General features: G+C 48.1%; 1 protein-coding gene across 1 annotated transcript; it reads right to left on the bottom strand.

Annotated features, from left to right (window-relative positions):
* Positions 1–9,931: 9,931 nt before the first annotated feature.
* Positions 9,932–11,990, bottom strand: LOC130480254 (protein S100-A5-like). The gene is made up of 2 exons (XM_056852714.1): positions 11,844–11,990; positions 9,932–10,140 (listed from the first exon to the last, which is right to left on the bottom strand). Exons 1-2 carry the CDS (start codon positions 11,979–11,981, stop codon positions 10,000–10,002), a joined length of 279 nt encoding a protein of 92 aa, XP_056708692.1. The 5' UTR covers positions 11,982–11,990; the 3' UTR covers positions 9,932–9,999.
* Positions 11,991–18,344: the final 6,354 nt, after the last annotated feature.

Genomic DNA, 18,344 nt, shown 5'->3' with positions numbered 1-18,344 from the left:
AAAAGAAAGAGAAGAGAAAAACAACAAAGACGAGAAAGAAAAGAAAGAGAAGAGAAAAACAACAAAGACGAGAAAGAAAAGAAAGAGAAGAGAAAAACAAGAAAGAGGAGAAAGAAAAGAAAGAGAAGAGAAAAACAAGAAAGAGGAGAAAGAAAAGAAAGAGAAGAGAAAAACAAGAAAGAGGAGAAAGAAAAGAAGAGTTGGTTTTTATATGCCTACTTTCTCTACCTTTTAAGAAGAATCAAACTGGCTTACATTCTCCTTCCCTTCCCCTCCCCACAACAGACACCTGGTGAGGTAGGCAAGGCTGAGAGAGTTCAGAGAGAACTGTGACTAGCTTGAGGTCACCCAGCAAGCTTCACGTGGAGGAGTGGGGAATCAAACCCGGTTCTCCAGATTAGAGTCCGCCGCTCATGTGGAGGAGCGGGGAATCATCAAACTCCATCCTCCAGATCAGAGTCCACCGCTCTGAACCGCTCCACCACGCTGGCTCCCAGGAAAGATGAGTCGGAAGAGACGCAACCTCTCCAGATGCAGTTCTTCCACCCCCGGGGTGCCAAGAACTCTCCAATGCCAGTTGATCACAGGGTGTGCCGCTTGGATTCGGCCTGCGTGCAAAGAATGTGGCAGAAGGACAGAGCTGAACCCCAAAAAAAAACCACTTTGAAGTAACGTCAAGTCTCTTGATGAAACTTTGTGTCCTGCAAACGGAGAGAAGCAGCATTCTCCCCGATAAGGAGAAAGAGGCTTTCAAGACTATTCCGATCGGGGTTTCCTGTAACAGAGGCAGCTGGGGCTCTCTTGGACTTGTTGGGTCTTAGATAGCGAGATTCGTTACATGTCAGAGAGTCAAAGGGTTAATTAGCCAAATGGTCAGGAAGAGCAGATCGCCGTTGCTTTCATGTCATATAGTCCCGTAGGCAAAGCAATCTGCATTTTACTGCTTTGGTATATCCTTTGTTTGAAAGAGAAACTGTATCCCAGTTACTTGTAAGTTACCAACCTGCAAGCATGGAGGAGCACATTCTCCCTGTGAGAATGGCTACTCGTGAGTAAGCATAGTAACTGCTAGAGAAGTCTAGCAAGTCTAGGAAACTTAGATATGTAGGATGTTTATTGTTTAATCCACGTACCCTATCCTTGAGATTAGTTAGTAAAGAACTGATTTGATTAAGAAAATGACTCTGTGGTATTTTTGTGTGTGATTAACCTTTATTTTCAATAAGCCAAAACCAAGATCCATCACCCTGAATGGTAGCAGATTAATTAAGTGAGTTTCAGATCCTAACAGGACTACCAACTGCAGCGGCCGCTTGGAAGTTTGGCTCCCTCCTCGCTCTCTGTGGTTTCGTGACTCTTCAGTCCTTGGAACAACCACAGGAATGCAGCTAATATCCGGCAACATTCAATTTGCAAGAGACCTCCCAGGACGCTGGTTTCCGTTCTGCTTCCAGCTCCAGCGTGGTGTAGTGGTTAAGTGTGGTGGTTTGGCGCAGTGGACTCACATCTGGAGAACCGGGTCCGATTCCCCACTCCTCCACACGAGCGGCGGAGGCTAATCTGGTGAACTGGATTTGTTTCCCCACTCCTACACACGAAGCCAGCTGGGTGACCTTGGGCTAGTCACAGCTCTCTTAGAGCTCTCTCAGCCCCACCCACCGCACAGGGTGTCTGTTGTGGGGAGGGGAAGGGATGGTGCTTGGAAGCCGATTTGATTCTTCCTTAAGTGGTAGAGAAAGTCGGCATATAAAAACCAACTCTTCTTCTTCATCGTCCCTCCCGCTTGTGCAGCACAGGGTCGGTTTTCTTGGGCAACATTCCCAGCCTTACATCAACTGCAAATGTTTCCGTACGCAAACCTCATTGGTTGCTGATCTCCGCTGAATCAAAATCACGTACCCATTTAGTTGTGATTCAGCTTGGGAGTGGAAGGGGGAAGGAATCTGTTTTGTTGAAGTTGAGATGACTAAGGATATAATAAGAGTTCTATAAAAGGATTCGTGGTTTGGAGAAAGTGGAAAGAGAATTTCACCAGGGCTGACCCTGCTTAGCTTCTGAGATCTGTGAAGACTGAGCTAGCCTGGCCCATCCAGGTCAGAGCTGGCCACGGTTTAGCTGGATTTAAAATGAGATCAGCCAATTCACAGAGATGGGGAAGTTAACCAATGGCTATTGGACATAGTTATCTAAATGGATCCTCCACGTTCAAAGGCAGTGTACCTCTAAATCACAGAAAGCTAGCGAGGTGCAGTGATTAAGAACAGTGGGCTCTAATCTGAAGAGCCAGGTTTGTTTCCCTGCTCCTACACTTGAGCGGCGGATTCTAATCTGGAGAACCGGGTTCGATTCCCCACTGCTCCACATGAAGCCAGCTGGGTGACCTTGGGCGAGTCACAGTTCTCTCAGAACTCTCTCAGCCTCACCTACCTCACAAGGTGTCTGTTGTGGAGAGGGGGAGGGATGGAGACTGTAAGCCGGTTTGAGACTCCTTAGGGTACGTTCATCAGGGCTTTATTCGGTCTGTTTGACCAAGCCGAAGGTTCATCCATAAAGCTATCTGACTTAATAAAACGGCAAAGCTAACATAAATTACAAAATTAGATAAAAGACTACTGATGTAAAAATGTAAGATATTAAAACACATCACAAGAATTAACCTGACATCTTAATATTTCTAAAAGTATGGCAAGGTTTAGTAATTTTTCCCGTTCTATTTTTGCGAGTTTTAATTGCGATGGCACAAAATTTGGCCGTTGGGAGCGAAAAGGGTGGAGTCCTTAGGGTACAGAAAATGGGGGTATAAAAACTAACTCTTCTTCTTCTTCCACCTTCCTGCTCAGCTTAGAGTTTCCCTGAAGGTCCCCCTGGCCAGCCACTGCTAGAAACAGGATGCTGGGCTAAATGTGAAATGAGAGCCAAGTTTTTGTGCTACATCGTGTGTGCATTAGGATCATGTCCGATTATGCTGGAGAGAACAATTCTCCCCTTGACCTGAATGCGCCGACGGCCATCTCTTGGTTAGAGACAGATACACCGACACGCACACTGAAAAGAATTTTATTTGTTGTTCTCTGCAACCTTTCAAAGTGAGAACAAGCTCTCTCTTTTTTTTTTCCCGTACAACAGCTGACTGGCTAGTCCCCCTGGTTGCTTAGGAGAAATAACAGAAGCCTACGTTAGTGGGATTATACTGTTTGCTCCCCCGAGAAAGGGGCAGCAGAAGACTCGGGCCGCGAGCCCTTTGCAAACAATCCTGGGTGGAACTTATGAGAGCGTAGAGCAAACAAGGAGGAAGGGAAAGGATTGTTAAATCAAGCCTCCCTCGCCTGGTTTTTTTTTTCCATCTTCGTCCGGGACTCTCCATTCTCCCTGAGAGAGAGAGCTGGAGAGCACATAAAGCAGTGGTTCCCAACCTTTTTTTGACCAGGGACCACTAGGACTTTTTTGTTCGGTGCAGGGACCCCAAGGTTCAAAATAAAAATTCAGAGAATCTGAAAATAAACTTTAATCATAACTGTTAGTTAAACATTAAACTTAGAATAATATTTGAATATATATATTTTATAATAGAGAACTTTTAATTGAAAATATTAATTTATTATGGGTTTATAACTTTGTTTCGTGGACCTTAATTTAGTTCTTGTGGACCCCTGGGGGTCCGTGGACCCCCCGTTGGGAACCAGTGACATAAAGTTATAGAATCAAACAGCTCTCTAATGCCTCGTTCTCAATCTCTTCTGCCAAGAATTGGATCCGGAACCAGCCCTCTGCCACGAGTCCCCCAATTTTCATTCAATTAGCTTGACACGAGGGAGGGAGGCAGCACGCTATAGCCCACCATCCCTGGAAGGGGCGAAGCAATTAGGGTCGCCAGGTCCCTCTTCCCCACCGGCGGGAGGTTTTCTGGGTGCAGCCAAATAATAATCATGCACTTTTAATCCACTTTCAGTCCACTTTTGATGCACTGTAACGATAGTTTGCAAGGGGACTGTGCTGTTTTCACACAATAAAACCCAACTGCAAAGTGGATTGAAAGTACATTATTTATAGGGTTGCCTGGTCCCTCTTCACCACTGGCGGGAGATTTCTGGGGTGGACCTTGAAGAGGGCGGGGTTTGGGGAGGGGAGGGACTTCAAGGCCATAGAGCCCAATGGCCAAAGCGGCCATTTTCTCCAGGGGAACTGATCTCTGTCGTCTGGAGACCAGTTGTAATAGCAGGAGATCTCCAGCTAGTACCTGGAGGTTGGCAACCCTAATTATTCAGCATGTGTTAAAAGTGCAGTGGGTGCTTCCACACATTTCAAATAATGCACTTTCAACTCACTTCCGATGCACTTTACAGCCGGATTTTACTGTGGGAAACTGCAAAATCCACTTGCAAACAATCGTTACAGTGCATCTAAAGTAGATTTAAAGTGCAAACGCACCCTCTACGTCAAATAGAGTTGCCAGTCTCCAGGTGGGTCCTGGAGCTCTCCCAGAATTGCAACTGACCTCCAGACAATTGAGAGGAAATGGAGGAAATGGCTGCTGTGGAGAACAGATTGAATGGCATTGCACTCCACTGAGGTCCCTCCCCAAACCCCACCCTCCCCAAACTTCAACCCCAAATCTCCAGGAATTTCCCAGCCTGGAGTTGGGAACTTGAGTGTCATGCACTCATGAGTGAGGGAAAGGGGGCGAAGCAGGGGACAGCTGTGGTAGTGAGCAGAGCAGGGATGGCGCACGCCAATGCTGTTCCTATGTGCCTCCCACATGGCTTGGTGCTGCAGATTTTCACTCACCTGTGAAGGCAGCCTTGGTTTCAGTGGAAATTTAATCCAGAACAAACCCATTGGGACCTGGCAACCCTAACATGGCCCCACCCTTAAGCTAAGGCATTGGGATGGGTTGCCGGAGAAATCAGTTATGTTCTGCCGAACCGCCCAACTACTTTGGAAGTGTTGCAGATGGATGCGCCACCAAATGATGCACCATCAGATTCCCTGGAGGAGGAGGGGATCCCTCCCTTTATTCCCTCTCTATTTTAGGGCTCCTGCGTTTTTTTAACAGTTGCCAGACAGGCAAAAATATAACCAGGGTCGTTTTTCTTTCCTCCCTTTCCAGAGATGCAGCAGCAGAGGAAAGATTCCCTCACGGTGCTAAAGGGGCAGAAGCCCTGCTAGAAAGACGGAAACAGCCACGCCACCCCAGCGTGGCGTAGTGCTTAAGAGTGGGGGCTTGAAGCGGTGGACTCTAACCTGGAGAGCCGGGTTCGATTCCCCACTCCTCGACATGAGTGGCGGACTCTGATCTGGTGAACCGGGTTTGTTTCCCCGCTCCTCCACACCAAGCCACCTGGGTGGCCTTGGGCTAGTCACAGCTCTCTTAGAGCTCTCTCAGCCCCACCTAGAATCATAGAGTTGGAAGGGACCACCAGGGTCATCTAGTCCAACCCCCTGCACAATGCAGGCAATTCACAACTACCTCCCCCCCACACCCCCAGGGAGCTCTACTTCCATGCCCAGAAGATGGCCAAGCATCATCTGCTTTAAGGTCATGGACAGCTCACAGGGTGTCTGTTGTGGGGAGGGGAAGGGAAGGCAAGTGTAAGCAGGTTTGGTTCTTCCTTAAGTGGTAGAGAAATTGGGGGTTACCGCATTATGTATTCCCAGCAATGTATTAAGAGTTTGAACATGTTATAAAAAACATCGCTTTAAAAGGGTTTTTGGATGCCACGGCTAAAAAATGGTTGGAAGACGTCTTCACAGCTAAAGGGGCCAAAGTGTGAACAGTATTTTTCATAACAGTTTCAAACTCTTAATACATCGGTGGGAATACAGAGAAAGTGCGAACAGTATTTTATAACATTTTCAAACTCTTAATACATTGCTGGGAATACATAATGCGGTAACCCAAAGTGTAATGCCTGAAATCATTATATGTTATTGAAAATGTATTCTTTCACTGAAGAAATGTATTCATTCACTACAAATGTATTGGAAATGTATTCTTTGATTTGAAATATATTCTTTGTACTCAATAAAGTATATCTGCGCTCATGAACATGCCACACTCAGCATATTAGAGGTGGCTTATATAGTTACACCAAGCACTTGCATATGTCACAGGCCTCAAGTATAAGAGGCCCACTGTTCCTCCTTAGTTAGAAGCTAATTAAAGAAGCCATAAATGGCCTTAGTATGCTTGCATAAGCTGGTTTTCCAGAGATAAGAACCAGCTAGGAACCCTCTTAGTTAGCCTTGGCAGCTGCCAGGGTCCAAGATAAGAAGAACTGTAGCAATTTAGGATCAAATAGAGAAGCACCTGGGAATACGGGTCTTCACTGCTCATTAGTGAGAATGAGATCACCATTTCTATGTAACGCCTCCGAATCTCTAATACGGTATTCAAATCCTTAAATATCTATTATTGGTTCTATGTATTGACGCCATGCATTTCGTCTTTTGTACCTCCCATTACCAAAGATTATATCCGTGCTTGCACTCCTTTGATGTTTGTGTGAATTGTCCGGCGCATTCGGGGCAATTCTCATCCGGTGTGTACATTGGGCCTAATAAACAAACTGCTTTGAACGATCAACCTCCGACTGTGCTATTGTCATTGGGAACTGATACAATAATACAGGCTTATCGAAAGTCGGCATAGGAAAACCAATTTTTCTTCTTCTGCTTCCCTTAAGCTCCCCCTCCCAACCCCGCACGAAAATCTTTGCGCAGAACCCGGCACGTCCACCAGGTGTCACCAGAGAGCGTAAAAAGGCTCGGCTATTATGCAACTCCCTTTTGCAAGGGAAGGGTAATGATGCGTTGCGCCTTAAGAGAACCGCACCCTTCCAGCGTCCCAACGCCTCCTCCCCGCACCTGGCAGTGCTGATCAGAGCCGCAGATAAGACGTCTCGTTTTTCCGGTTGTGGCTTTTTTTAATTTCTGCCCCAAACCATCCGTTAGAAGTAGAAAAGGGCAAGAGTCCAGTAGCACCTTAAAGACTAACAAAAATATTCTCTGGTGTGGTATGAGCTTTCCTGAGCCACAGCTCACTTCTTCAGATACAGCTAGAATGTGAATCCATCTGTCTTTAAGTAGAGGAGAGTGAATTCAGACAGTTAGCATCTGCCGCTGCGGCAGTGAATCTGAATTCACTCTCCTCTACTTAAAGACAGATGGATTCACATTCTAGCTGTATCTGAAGAAGTGAGCTGTGGCTCACGAAAGCTCATACCACACCAGAGAATATTTTTGTTAGTCTTTAAGGTGCTACTGGACTCTTGCCCTTTTCGACTGCTGCAGACAGGCTAACACGGCCACCCACTGTGAATCATCCGTTGGAAGACTTAGAAATTAAGCAACGCCCGCCTCCCCCAGCTGCAGAAAGAAAACCCCAGGCGGTCCCAGGAGAAATCAGTCGAAGAAAAATCCTACGGCGAAGCAAAAGTTTCCATCGAAATCAGCCCTCCTTTGCTGGGCCTCTAGGGTGGCTTGAAGCCAAAGCCTTTCCCCGGGGAACTTTCCCATGGAAAGTCTTTTCTCTGCGCTCCGTCCCGTTGCTCAACCCGGGGGGAAAGCGCTCTGTACATGCTCCGCTCCTGGTTGTGTTAGAATTTCTCAGCTGAATTCTGTCCACGCCTCCGATCGAAGAAGAAGAAAAGTCAAAGAAAAGTTTTTCACCCTTTCTGGAGAAGCAAAAGCCCCCCCCCCCTCTGAAATTAGGACCAGTTAGGGTTGCCGACTGCCTGGAGAAGGAAAGAATCCTGCCCCTTTAAGAGAAGTTGTTTCCCTTCACGCTGTGAAAACCACTTAGGGTTGCCAACTGCCTGGAGAAGGAAAGAATCCTGCCCCTTTCAGAAACATTGTTTCCCTTCACGCTGTGAAAACCACTTAGGGTTGCCAACTGCCTGGAGGGGGGAAAGAATCCTGCCCCTTTAAGAGATGTTGTTTCCCTCCTCGCTGTGAAAAGCCCATTTTACACACACCCATAAAGCTGCCAGATGTTTTTTTTTTCTCTCCAGGCCTGTTGGCAGCCTTAGGAACTATATCCCTGGGATGAAAGGGGGGGTGAGAATTTTAAAAGTTCCCTCTGGCATCAGGAGCATCCTTCGGCAGAAGCTAGAAAGAAGGCATAGCCGTGAAAAGGACTTACCAAGAAAGCAGCAAGGGGGCAGATGTTGAGTGCCAGGAGAAGGAAGAGACGGGCTAGCAGACTTGCAGCTGGTTTTATAGGCATGGGTGGAGAGTCATGCTGGTTCCCTGAAAGAGGGCTGATTGGGTGGTGCTTCCAAGCCAGGCCCCCAGCCTGCATCTTTTCCACCCCGCCTTCATTGAGTCTCAAGTTCCCTGTCTTCCAGCCCAGAGTCGATATAATAGGCTCGGTCATCTGCTCCGGCTCCCAGCCCCTTTTGCACACAAAGAGGCTGTTCTAGCTCGCATCCCAGGGCCCTGATTGCTATTCTCTCTGACAGTCTGCCATAAAAACCAGGCACTTGCAAAAATGCTCTTACTCCCACTCTACAGCCGGATCTGCCACTCCCATGGGAACACATTATTGATCTTGGCCTCCACGACGCACATTTCCTTTCCTTGCTGGAGCAGCAACTACAAAGCAAAGAAGCTATCGCTTATTTTGCTGAAATCAATCATACAAGCACAGAGTGGGAAGGGACCACCAGGGTCATCTAGTCCAACCCCCTGCACAATGCAGGAAATTCACAACTACCTTCCCCCCACACCTCAAGTGACCCCTACTCTATGCCCAAAAGATGGCAAAAAAAACCCTCCAGGATCCCTGGCCAATCTGACCTGGAGGAAAATTGCTTCCTGACCCCAAAGTGGCAATCGGCACTACCCTGGGCATGCAAGAAAGGGCCATGAGAGCCAAGCACTGACGCAACCCTTCCTGCCCTCCCTCTCATGATCTGCCTAAGGTCACAGAATCAGCATTGCTGACAGATGGCCATCTAGCCTCTGCTTCAAAACCTCCAGGGAAGGAGCACTTAACACCTCCCGAGAAAGTCTGTACCACTGAGGAACCGCTCTAACTGTTAGAAAATTCTTCCTAATGTCTAGATGGAAAGTCTTCTGATTTAATTTCAACCCTTTGGTTCTGGTCTGACCTTCTGGGGCCACAGAAAACAACTCAGCACTATATGACAGCCCTTCAAGTACTTGAACATGGTTATCATATCCCCTGTCCGTCTTCTCCTCTTCAGGCTAAGCATACCCAGCTCCTTCAGCCTTTCCTTATAGGACTTGGTCTCCAGACCCCTCACCATCTTTGTTGCCCTCCTCTGGACACGATACGGCTTGTCTACATCCTTCTAAAGTTGTGGTGCCTCAAACTGATCACAATACTCTAGGTGAGGTCTAACCAGAGCAGAGTAAAGCGATGCCAATTATCGGAAAACATGTCATTGCCCTATAAACCTAATAAAATAATGATACATTACCCACCATTCAAAGTGGGACTGGGGGATTTCCCCAGCTCCAGTTGCCCACCACCACTTATAACAGTGATTGGAGGAGGGGAAATGTTTAACAGTGGCGGCATGTGCGTTGCTACGTCATTTCTAGGGAAAATCCAGAAGTGATCCGGAAGTGCAGGAATTTCCAGAAACCCTATGGTTTTACCATGGAGTTTCTGGCAATTCCTAGAGCTACCCTTCATCACGGCTGGGTTTCCCCCGAAGGCGACGTGGCAATGCAGCTGACTTTGGGGGGGGGGCATTAGAGATTAGAGTCCACCGCTCTTAACCACTATACCACGCTGGCTGTATTTGAATAACTGACTCATCACGAGCCACAACGTTGTATTTTAAATAACAACGTTTAAATAATAACATTTGCAGCTTTTCTGTGACAGGACCTGTTCGATTCGGAGACCGCGGCATCCAAGCGAGCCCCCCAGAGAAGGAAATAGCTTTCAGTGTTGCTGGAGAGAAAACTCTTTTATTTTAAGCTGCCGTCTTGACAATGCTGGGCCTGAGCGAAAGGCACAACCTTCCCCTACTTGGCATCCTGCTGGAAAAAATCATTGTAGGTCATACAGAGGGCGGAGAGAAAGCCTGTGTACTCCTTGAAGTCGATCTCATCGTCCTTGTTCTTGTCCAGGGTCCCCATAAGCTTGTCGATCCCGCCGTCTTTCATCTTCTGCAAAAAAAAAAAGGCGGTACCCAAGAGAGATAGCGAGAGGGAGAACAAAGTGAGGAGGAGAAGGAATCGTACCTAAAACAAAATCTACATGGCAAGGTTCGACCTGTTTCGAAATTGGTTTAGCTAGCATCAGGGCTGGATTTGAACCCAGGGGGCAGACCTGCCAGGAAAACTAGGCTGGAGGATGCCGGGTTCAGGGGTACCCTGTCATGGAGGCTTTTCTCTGCTTGGAAGGCTTGAAGAGGGGAGTGGACATGTTCATGGAGGAGAGGGCTATCCATGGCTACTAGTCAAAATGAATAATAGTCATGATGCATCCCTATTCCCTCCAGGATCAGAGGAGCAGGCCTATGATATTAGGTGCTTTGGAACGCAAGCAGGATAATGCTGCTGCAACCGTCTTGTTTGTTGGGCTTCCCAGAGACACCGGGTTGGCCACTGTGTGAACAGACTGCTGGACTTGATGGAACTTGGTCTGATCCAGCATGACCTTTCTTATGTTCTTATGATGCATACCTATTCTCTACAATATCAGGAGCATGCCCATTATATTAGGTGCCATTGTACACAGGTGGGAGAATGCTGCTGCAGTCGTCTTGTTTGTGGGCTTCTTAGAGGTACCTGGTTGGCCACTGCGTGAACAGACTGCTGGACTTGATGGACCTTGGCCTGATCCTGCCTGGGTTGAAGCTGGATAAGAAGAGCTGGTGGCAGGCTACTTACTGAACGGGGGGGGGGGGGTGTTCTCTCTCATTGATTTGTTAAAGTGCATCCTCGGTGTGTGTGTGTATGTGTGTTAAGTGCCGTCAAGTCGCTTCCGACTCATGGCGACCCTATGAATGAAAGTCCTCCAAAATGTCCTATCTTTGACAGCCTTGCTCAGATCTTGCAAATTGAAGGCTGTGGCTTCCTTTATTGGGTCAATCCATCTCTTGTTGGGTCTTCCTCTTTTCCCACTGCCCTCAACTTTTCCTAGCATGACTATCTTTTCCAGTGACTCTTGCCATCTCATGACGTGACCAAAATACGATAGCCACGTCCTCGCTACCTGCCCCAAAAGAACAACCCAGGGGCTTTGGCTCCTGCGTTCCTCTACAAACACCTCTTCTAGTATCATTTTAAAAGAGGATTTGCTTGTTCTATCTCACATGGGAGACAGCACCACTTCTGACACCATTTTAAAGAGGAATTGCTCATTCCATTTCACACTGGACAAAGTTCCTCTTCTAATGAAGAGGCCTTCCCTATCATCCCACAGCTAGAAGGGAATGCTTCTTCCAAGATGGCACCTGCTGAGACATGCTCATGTGTCAACTAGACACAAGGAAGCACATGTTCATGAAGATTTGGTCATATTGATCAATCAACTAGCCCCACTAATCATTCAATATTTCCTAAAACAAGAGACTGCTAAAGGTGGAGGTAGTTCCACCTCCACCTGGCCTGCCAGCCAACTAGGGTTGCCAGCTCTGGATTGGGAAATACCTGGCGATTTTGGGGATGGAGCCTGCGGAGGGTAGAGTTTGGGAAGGGGAGGGACTTCATTGGGGTTTCATGCCGTAGGATCTCCCTTCCAAAGCGGCCATTTTCTCCAGGGGAACTGATCTCCGTCTCCTGGAGATCAGTTGTAATAACAGGAGGTCTCCAGCCACCACCTGGACGTTGGCAACCCCACAACCAATCTCCTCCTCACTTGCCTCTCCCAGAGCAAGCTCCTTCTTCACCAGTTCCTTCAGCTCCATCTTGCTGAGGGTAAACTTGTCTCCTTCCTTCCCAGAGTATTTGTGGAAGGTATACACCAAGGTGGCCAATGCTTTCTCCAGGGGCGTCTCCATTGTAAAGAGCTCGGCAGGATCTGGAAGGGGGGAAAAGTGAGTGAAGAGAAGTTCAGAGTTGCAACAAGGGGCTGGTGGGCAGTTGAGTCAAACTTTTTTGGCATGAGGAAGAAGAAGAGTTGGCTTTTATATTCTGACTTTCTCTACCACTTAAGGAAGAATCAGAGTGGCTTACAATCACCTTCCCTTCCACTTCCCACAACAGACACCTTGTGAGGTAGGTGGGTCTGAGAGAGTTCTGAGAGAGCTGTGACTAGCCCAAGGTCACCCAGCTGGCTTCATGTGTAGGAGAGGGGAAACCAACCCTGTTCTCCAGTTTAGCCTCCACCGCTCTTGTGGAGGAGTGGGGGAATCAAACCCGGCTCTCCAGATTAGAGTCCACCGCTCCAAACCACCACTCTTAACCACTACACCACACTGGCAGGTGAGACTGCCAACTCCAGGTTGGGAAACTCCTAGAGATTCCAGGGGTGGAGCCTAGGAAGGGCGGGGTTTGGAGAAGGAGCTCAGCGGGGTATAATCCCATAGAACCCACTCTCCAAAGCAGCCATTTTTCCCCCAGGGGAACTGATCTCTGTTGTCCAGAGATCAGTTGCAGTACCAGGAGACCTCCTGGTCCCACCTGGAGGTTGGCAACCCTACTGCAAATCAGGCCTTTCCACCCAGATTGCAATGTGCCAAAAATGGCATGTGGGCACACTGCAAAAGAACATTTACAGGACAAGTGGCTTGTGGTGTAGTGGTCAGAGTCTCAGACTAGGACCTGGTAGAGCCAGGTTCAAATCTCTACCTATGGTAGGGTTGCCAGCTCCGGGTTGGGAAATACCGGGAGATTGTGGGGGCGGAGCCTGAGGAGGGCGGGGTTTGGAGAGGGGACTTCAATGCCATAGAGTCCAATTGCCAAAGTGGCCATTTTCTCCAGGGGAACTTATTTATATCGACTGAAGATCAGTTGTAATAGCAGGAGATCTCCAGCCACCACCTGGAGGTTGGCATCCTTAACCTATGGGGTGACTCTGGGCCATTCTCTGTATCTCAGCCTAACCTTCCTCATAGGGTTCTTTAAAGGACAAAAAGGGGAATGAGAACTTTTTGGTCCTTGAAGGAAGGGTGGGTTAAAACGGATAAACTGATTCTGCCAGGATTCACCCATCAAATTTTGGCTCTGTTTACTAGGGTTGCCAACCTCCAGGTACTAGCTGGAGACCTCCTGTTATTACAACGGATCTCCAGCCGATACAGATCAGTTCCTCTGAAGAAAATGTCCCCTTGGCAATTGGACTCTATGGCATTGAAGTCCCTCCCCGAACCCCGCCCTCCTCGGGCTCCGCCCCAGAAATCTCCAGGTATTTCCAAACCTGGATCTGGCAACCCTACACAACAAATAGTTAATTACAGGAGTCTGGCTGCCTTGATTTCCATGAATGGGCCACTTGCTATGATCTGTGTAAAGTGTCTCTTGATAGGTAATTAGAGATACGCCCACAGAATATTTAAATGGTTCCCAAGGACTTTAGCTGAGCTTTCTTTCCCCGTGAATCGGCAGTTTACCTGCAGGGGTGGGGTGTGGGATTGCACTGTGCCATACAAGGGTGGGGTGTCTGAGGAACAGGTTGTATTTGCCATGGGAATTTAAACAAGAGACGACAGGGAAGAAGCGGGAACGGGCTGAAGTTGAATCCAAGGGCTCTCTCAGGGAATCTGCCTGCAGGAATACATGTGCTGCGTGCGTGTAAAGTGCTGTCAAGTGACAGCCAGTTTATGGTAACCCAGTAGGGTTTTGAAGGCAAGAGACTAACAGAGGTGGTTTGCCATTGCCTACCTCTGAGTAATGACCCTGTTATTCCTTGGGGGTCTCCCATCCAAATACCGAGAAGGGCCGGCCCTGCTTAGCGTCCCCTCTGAGGAAATCGGGCTAGCCTGGGCTATTCAGGTTAGGGTAATCAGAAAATTACAAAGTGTTTTACTCGGGGAATGACAAAAACGGAAGAAACGGGATTGCTTTAATAGTGAGTCAAGATGTAGCAAAGGCAGTCAGGGAAAGCCTATCAACATAAGCATCATGCAAGTTTATGCCCCAACTGCAGATGCTGATGAGGAAGAAACTGAAAGTTTTTATGCAAGTGTTCAGGAAGAAATTGATCTCCATCTGACAGATCAGTTCATCTGGGGAAAATACTTTGGCAATTTGGGGAGGGCTCAGTGGTAGAGCATCTGCTTGGCATGCAGAAGGTCCCAGGTTCAACCCCCGGCATCTCCAGTTAAAGGGACTAGGCAAGTAGGTGACGTGAAAGATCTGTAGCCGAGACCCTAGAGAGCTGCTGCCAGTCTGAGTAGACAATACTGACTTTGATGGACCAAGAGTCTGGTTCAGTATAAGGCAGCTTCATGTGTTCATGTGGACTCTATGGCATTGAAGTCCCTCCCCTCCCCAAACCCCACCCTTCTCAGGCTCTGCCCCAAAATCCTCCCACTGGTGGCGAAGAGGGACCTGGCAACCCTATGGCTGGAGATCTCCCGCCATTACAACTTATCTCCAGGTGATAGAAATAATTTTCCCTGGAGAAAATGGCTGCTTTGGACTCCCTCCCCTCCTCAAACCCCACCCTCCTCAGGCTCCACCCCAAAAATCTCCAGGTATTTGTCAACCGGGAGCTGGCAACCCTACAAAGGGAGGTGTCTGATGAAGGGAGCGTTGACCCTCGAAAGCTCATACCCGGAAAATCCTGTTGGTCTCTAAGGTGTTACTGGACTCGAATCTAACTTTCCTGAGAGTAAGCCCCACTAAGTAGACTTCAGTGGGATTCCAAGTAGACCTTACTTCCTTTACAGTCCACCTGTCTCAAGGAGACTCAACCTGGAGGATGCAATTTAAAACGGGGCAATCAGAACAGTATAATACATACAACTGCCAAAGCCACAACACTGGATTACAGATAGGGTTGCCAGGTCCCTCTTTGCCACTGGTGGGACGTTTTTGGGGTGGAGCCTGAGGAGGGTGGGGTTTGGGGAGGGATGGGACTTCAATGCCATAGAGTCCAATTGCCAAATCGGCCATTTTCTCCAGGTGAACTGATCTCTATCAGCTGGAGATCAGTTGTAATAGCAGGAGATCTCCAGCTAGTACCTGGAGGTTGGCAACCCTAATTACAGAATTAGAGAACCAGTGTAACAGAACAATGTATCCTGTTACTAAAATGAGCAGAGAGGAAATGGCATGGGCATTAGCCATGCCCCCGTTCCCTTTATGAAAAACCCTTCCTGTTCCTGGACAATCCCATTCACTTTGCTGCCTGTGATCTGTGAAGATCTAGACTGTCAGCTCCTCCGGGCAGATATTCTTCTTTAAAAGCACAGAATCTTTGTGTATAAGAAAGTGGACGCTTTGCCAGGTGGGGCACGGTGGTGGGGGAAGAGCCCAGAGGAAGATGATATAAAAGAAGCTTGGGAAATAAACTTCATAAGGAGGAGGGGGGAATTGCACAATTAAAAGGGGTGGACGTGTGGATAAAGGATGGGCGGAGATTCCCCGGGGAATGCTTGTTGCAACCTCTAAGCGCACGCCCCAAGCAGCATCAGCGCTTAGAGCTCTCTGCATCTCTGCTTTGGTAACATTCCCCGCTAAAGGATGCACCTGCCGAAAACCACAGTCAAAAATCATGTGTACTTGGAAGCAAAACCCATTGAAATCTTTTCAGCTTCAGTCTTTCATGTTTGGTATTTGGTTCGGTGTAGTGGTTAAGAGTGGTGGTTTGGAGCGGTGGAGTCTGATCTGGAGAACCGGGTTTGATTCCCCACCCTTCCACATGAGCGGCGGAGGCTAATCTGGTGAACTGGATTTGTTTCCCCGCTCCTCCACACGAAGCCTGCTGGGTGACCTTGGGCTAGTCACAGTTCTCTCTGAACTTTCTCAGCCCCACCTGCCTCACAAGGTGTCGAGAGGAAGGGAAGAAGATTGTAAGCAGGTTTGATACTCTCTTAAATGGTAGAGGAAGTCTTCTTCTTCGGCAACTGGACTCAATGGCATTGAAGTCCCTCCCCTCTCCAAACCCCATCCTCCTCAAGCTCTGCCCCCAAAACCCTTCCGCCGGTGGTGAAGAGGGACCCGGCAACCCAGATTGTAAGCCACGTGGACGCTCTTATGGTACATCTAAAAAGATTTTGTATCCATTTGAAAACTTTTACGAGCTTGCCTTTCTTCCAGGCAGCTGGGACCCAAGGCAGGTAATAGATTAACTTTGCAGAAGCAACTTCCAACGCCCAATTTAATGGAATCAGTTCATGCGTGAATCTAAGAGTTGTAACCCACACACGTTCCTTTAACCCGTTGCATGCAGCAGTGGGAAATGGGCAGCCTCCAACTCTCCCTCTTTGCCAAGGGGAGAGTCCTTGTTCTCTGGCACCTGTCCCTCATAAATCACTGTCTCCATTTTGTCAGTACAGACGCTATGACATTTCCCAGATGAAAACAGAGATATGCTCATTAACACCCTCATTTTCATATCAGGGATCACTGAACAAGCCCTTTCCCCGCACAGCAGAACATTGCCAAAGGCTCCTTTGGTTTACCCTACAAGAGCATCACCGCCATTGAGTTAAAAAAAATGGACCCACACTGTAGAATTACCAACCTCCAGGTGGCGACTGGAGAAAATGGCTGCTTTGACAATTGGACTCTATGGCATTGAAGTCCCTCCCCTCTCCAAACTTCGCCCACCTCAGGATCCACACCCTAAAATCTCCACGTATTTCCCAACCTGGAGCTGCCAGCCCTACCGTAGCACGTTGTCGACAGTTCAAAATATACACTGGCAGCTATAATGACATACACTTCAAACACATGTATTGAAGATCATGTGCTGTACAGATAGGGTTGCCAGTTCCAGGTTGAGAAATACCTGGAGATTTTTAGGGCGGAACCTGAGGAGGGCAGGGTTTGGGGAGGGGAGGGGCTTCAGTGCCATAGAGTCCAATGGCCAAAGCAACCATTTTCTCCAGGTGAACTGACCTCTATTGGCTGGAGATCCGTTGTAATAGCAGGAGATCTCCAGCTACTACCTGAAGGTTGGCAACCCTACTGGCAACCGGACTTACAAGGTGTCTGTTGTGGGGAGAGGAAGGGAAGGAGATTGTAAGCCAGTTTGATTTTCCTTAAAGCTGGGGGGGGGGGGGGAATGGGCATATAAAACCCAACTCTTCTTCTACTTCTGATTCTACTTATTTTAAAGTTGAGTATACACACTCCTTTCCCCCTGTGGATAAACCTTCTCAGCTCCTTCCATTAATTAACCTTTGCAACACATTAGCTAACCCGCTCACAATTCTTTGAGGATGCAAATGTTTCCTTCGCTAATGAGCCAAGGTGGAGAGTCCAGCAGCAGAGGGAGATGCTGGCAGGGCAGGAAATTCAGCACCTGCCTGTGTTCTCTCCAAGGGGGTCCTACAGATACTCTCTGCCACATTTGAGAGGCTGGTCCTGACAACCACCATATTTTGTTCTTGCTTCTGTGAGGCCTGTCTTTGGCTTGCCACCCAAGATTCCTGACCTCGTGTGCTGCTGAATATCTATTCTCGCCAGGATCAGAGGAGAATGCCTACTATATTAGGTGATGTGGAACACAGGCAGGTTATGCTGCTGCAGCCGTATTGCTTGTGGGCTTCCTAGAGGCTCCTGGTTGGCCACTGTGTGAACAGACTACTGGACTTGATGGGCCTGGGTCTGATCCAGCAGGGCTTTTCTGATGTTCTTACGTTCTGAGAACTGGTTGGCCATGTTTCTTGACTTGTCCTTCTTTCCTACTCCCTGCCCTATTATGTTCCCCCCGCAAGGTCCAGTCTGCACAGGCACAGTATTTCTTCACACAAATATTTCTTCACACAAATGCACAGTATTTCTTCACACAACACATAGTTAAATTGTGGAACTCCCTGCCCCAGGATGTGGTGATGGGCGGCTGCCAACTTGGAAAGCTTTAAGAGGTGAGTGGACATGTTCCTGGAGGAGAGGGGTATTCATGGCTGCTAGTCAAAATGGATACTAGTCATGATGCATACCTATTCTCTCCAGTATCAGAGGAGCATGCCTATTATATTAGGTGTTGGGGAACACAGGCAGGATAAATGCAGCTGCAGTCGTCTTGCTTGTGGGCTTCCTAGAGGCACCTGGTTGGCCACTGTGGGAACAGACTGCTGGACTTGATGGGCCTTGGTCTGATCCAGCATGGACTTTCTGATGTTCTTATGGTCTTATGATCCTGATAGCTTTTTATACACAACTTTATGCGGTTCCCCTCTTTGCTACATTCAAGTCCCATTATTCCCAGCATAGCCTTTTTGGAGTGGCAGTGCACAAAGAAGCAGTCC

Source organism: Euleptes europaea, chromosome 7 (assembly GCF_029931775.1).
Source record: "Euleptes europaea isolate rEulEur1 chromosome 7, rEulEur1.hap1, whole genome shotgun sequence".
NCBI lineage: Eukaryota > Metazoa > Chordata > Lepidosauria > Squamata > Sphaerodactylidae > Euleptes > Euleptes europaea.
Note: the sequence above shows the minus strand (reverse complement) of the source record. Positions and strands in the feature narration are given on the sequence as shown.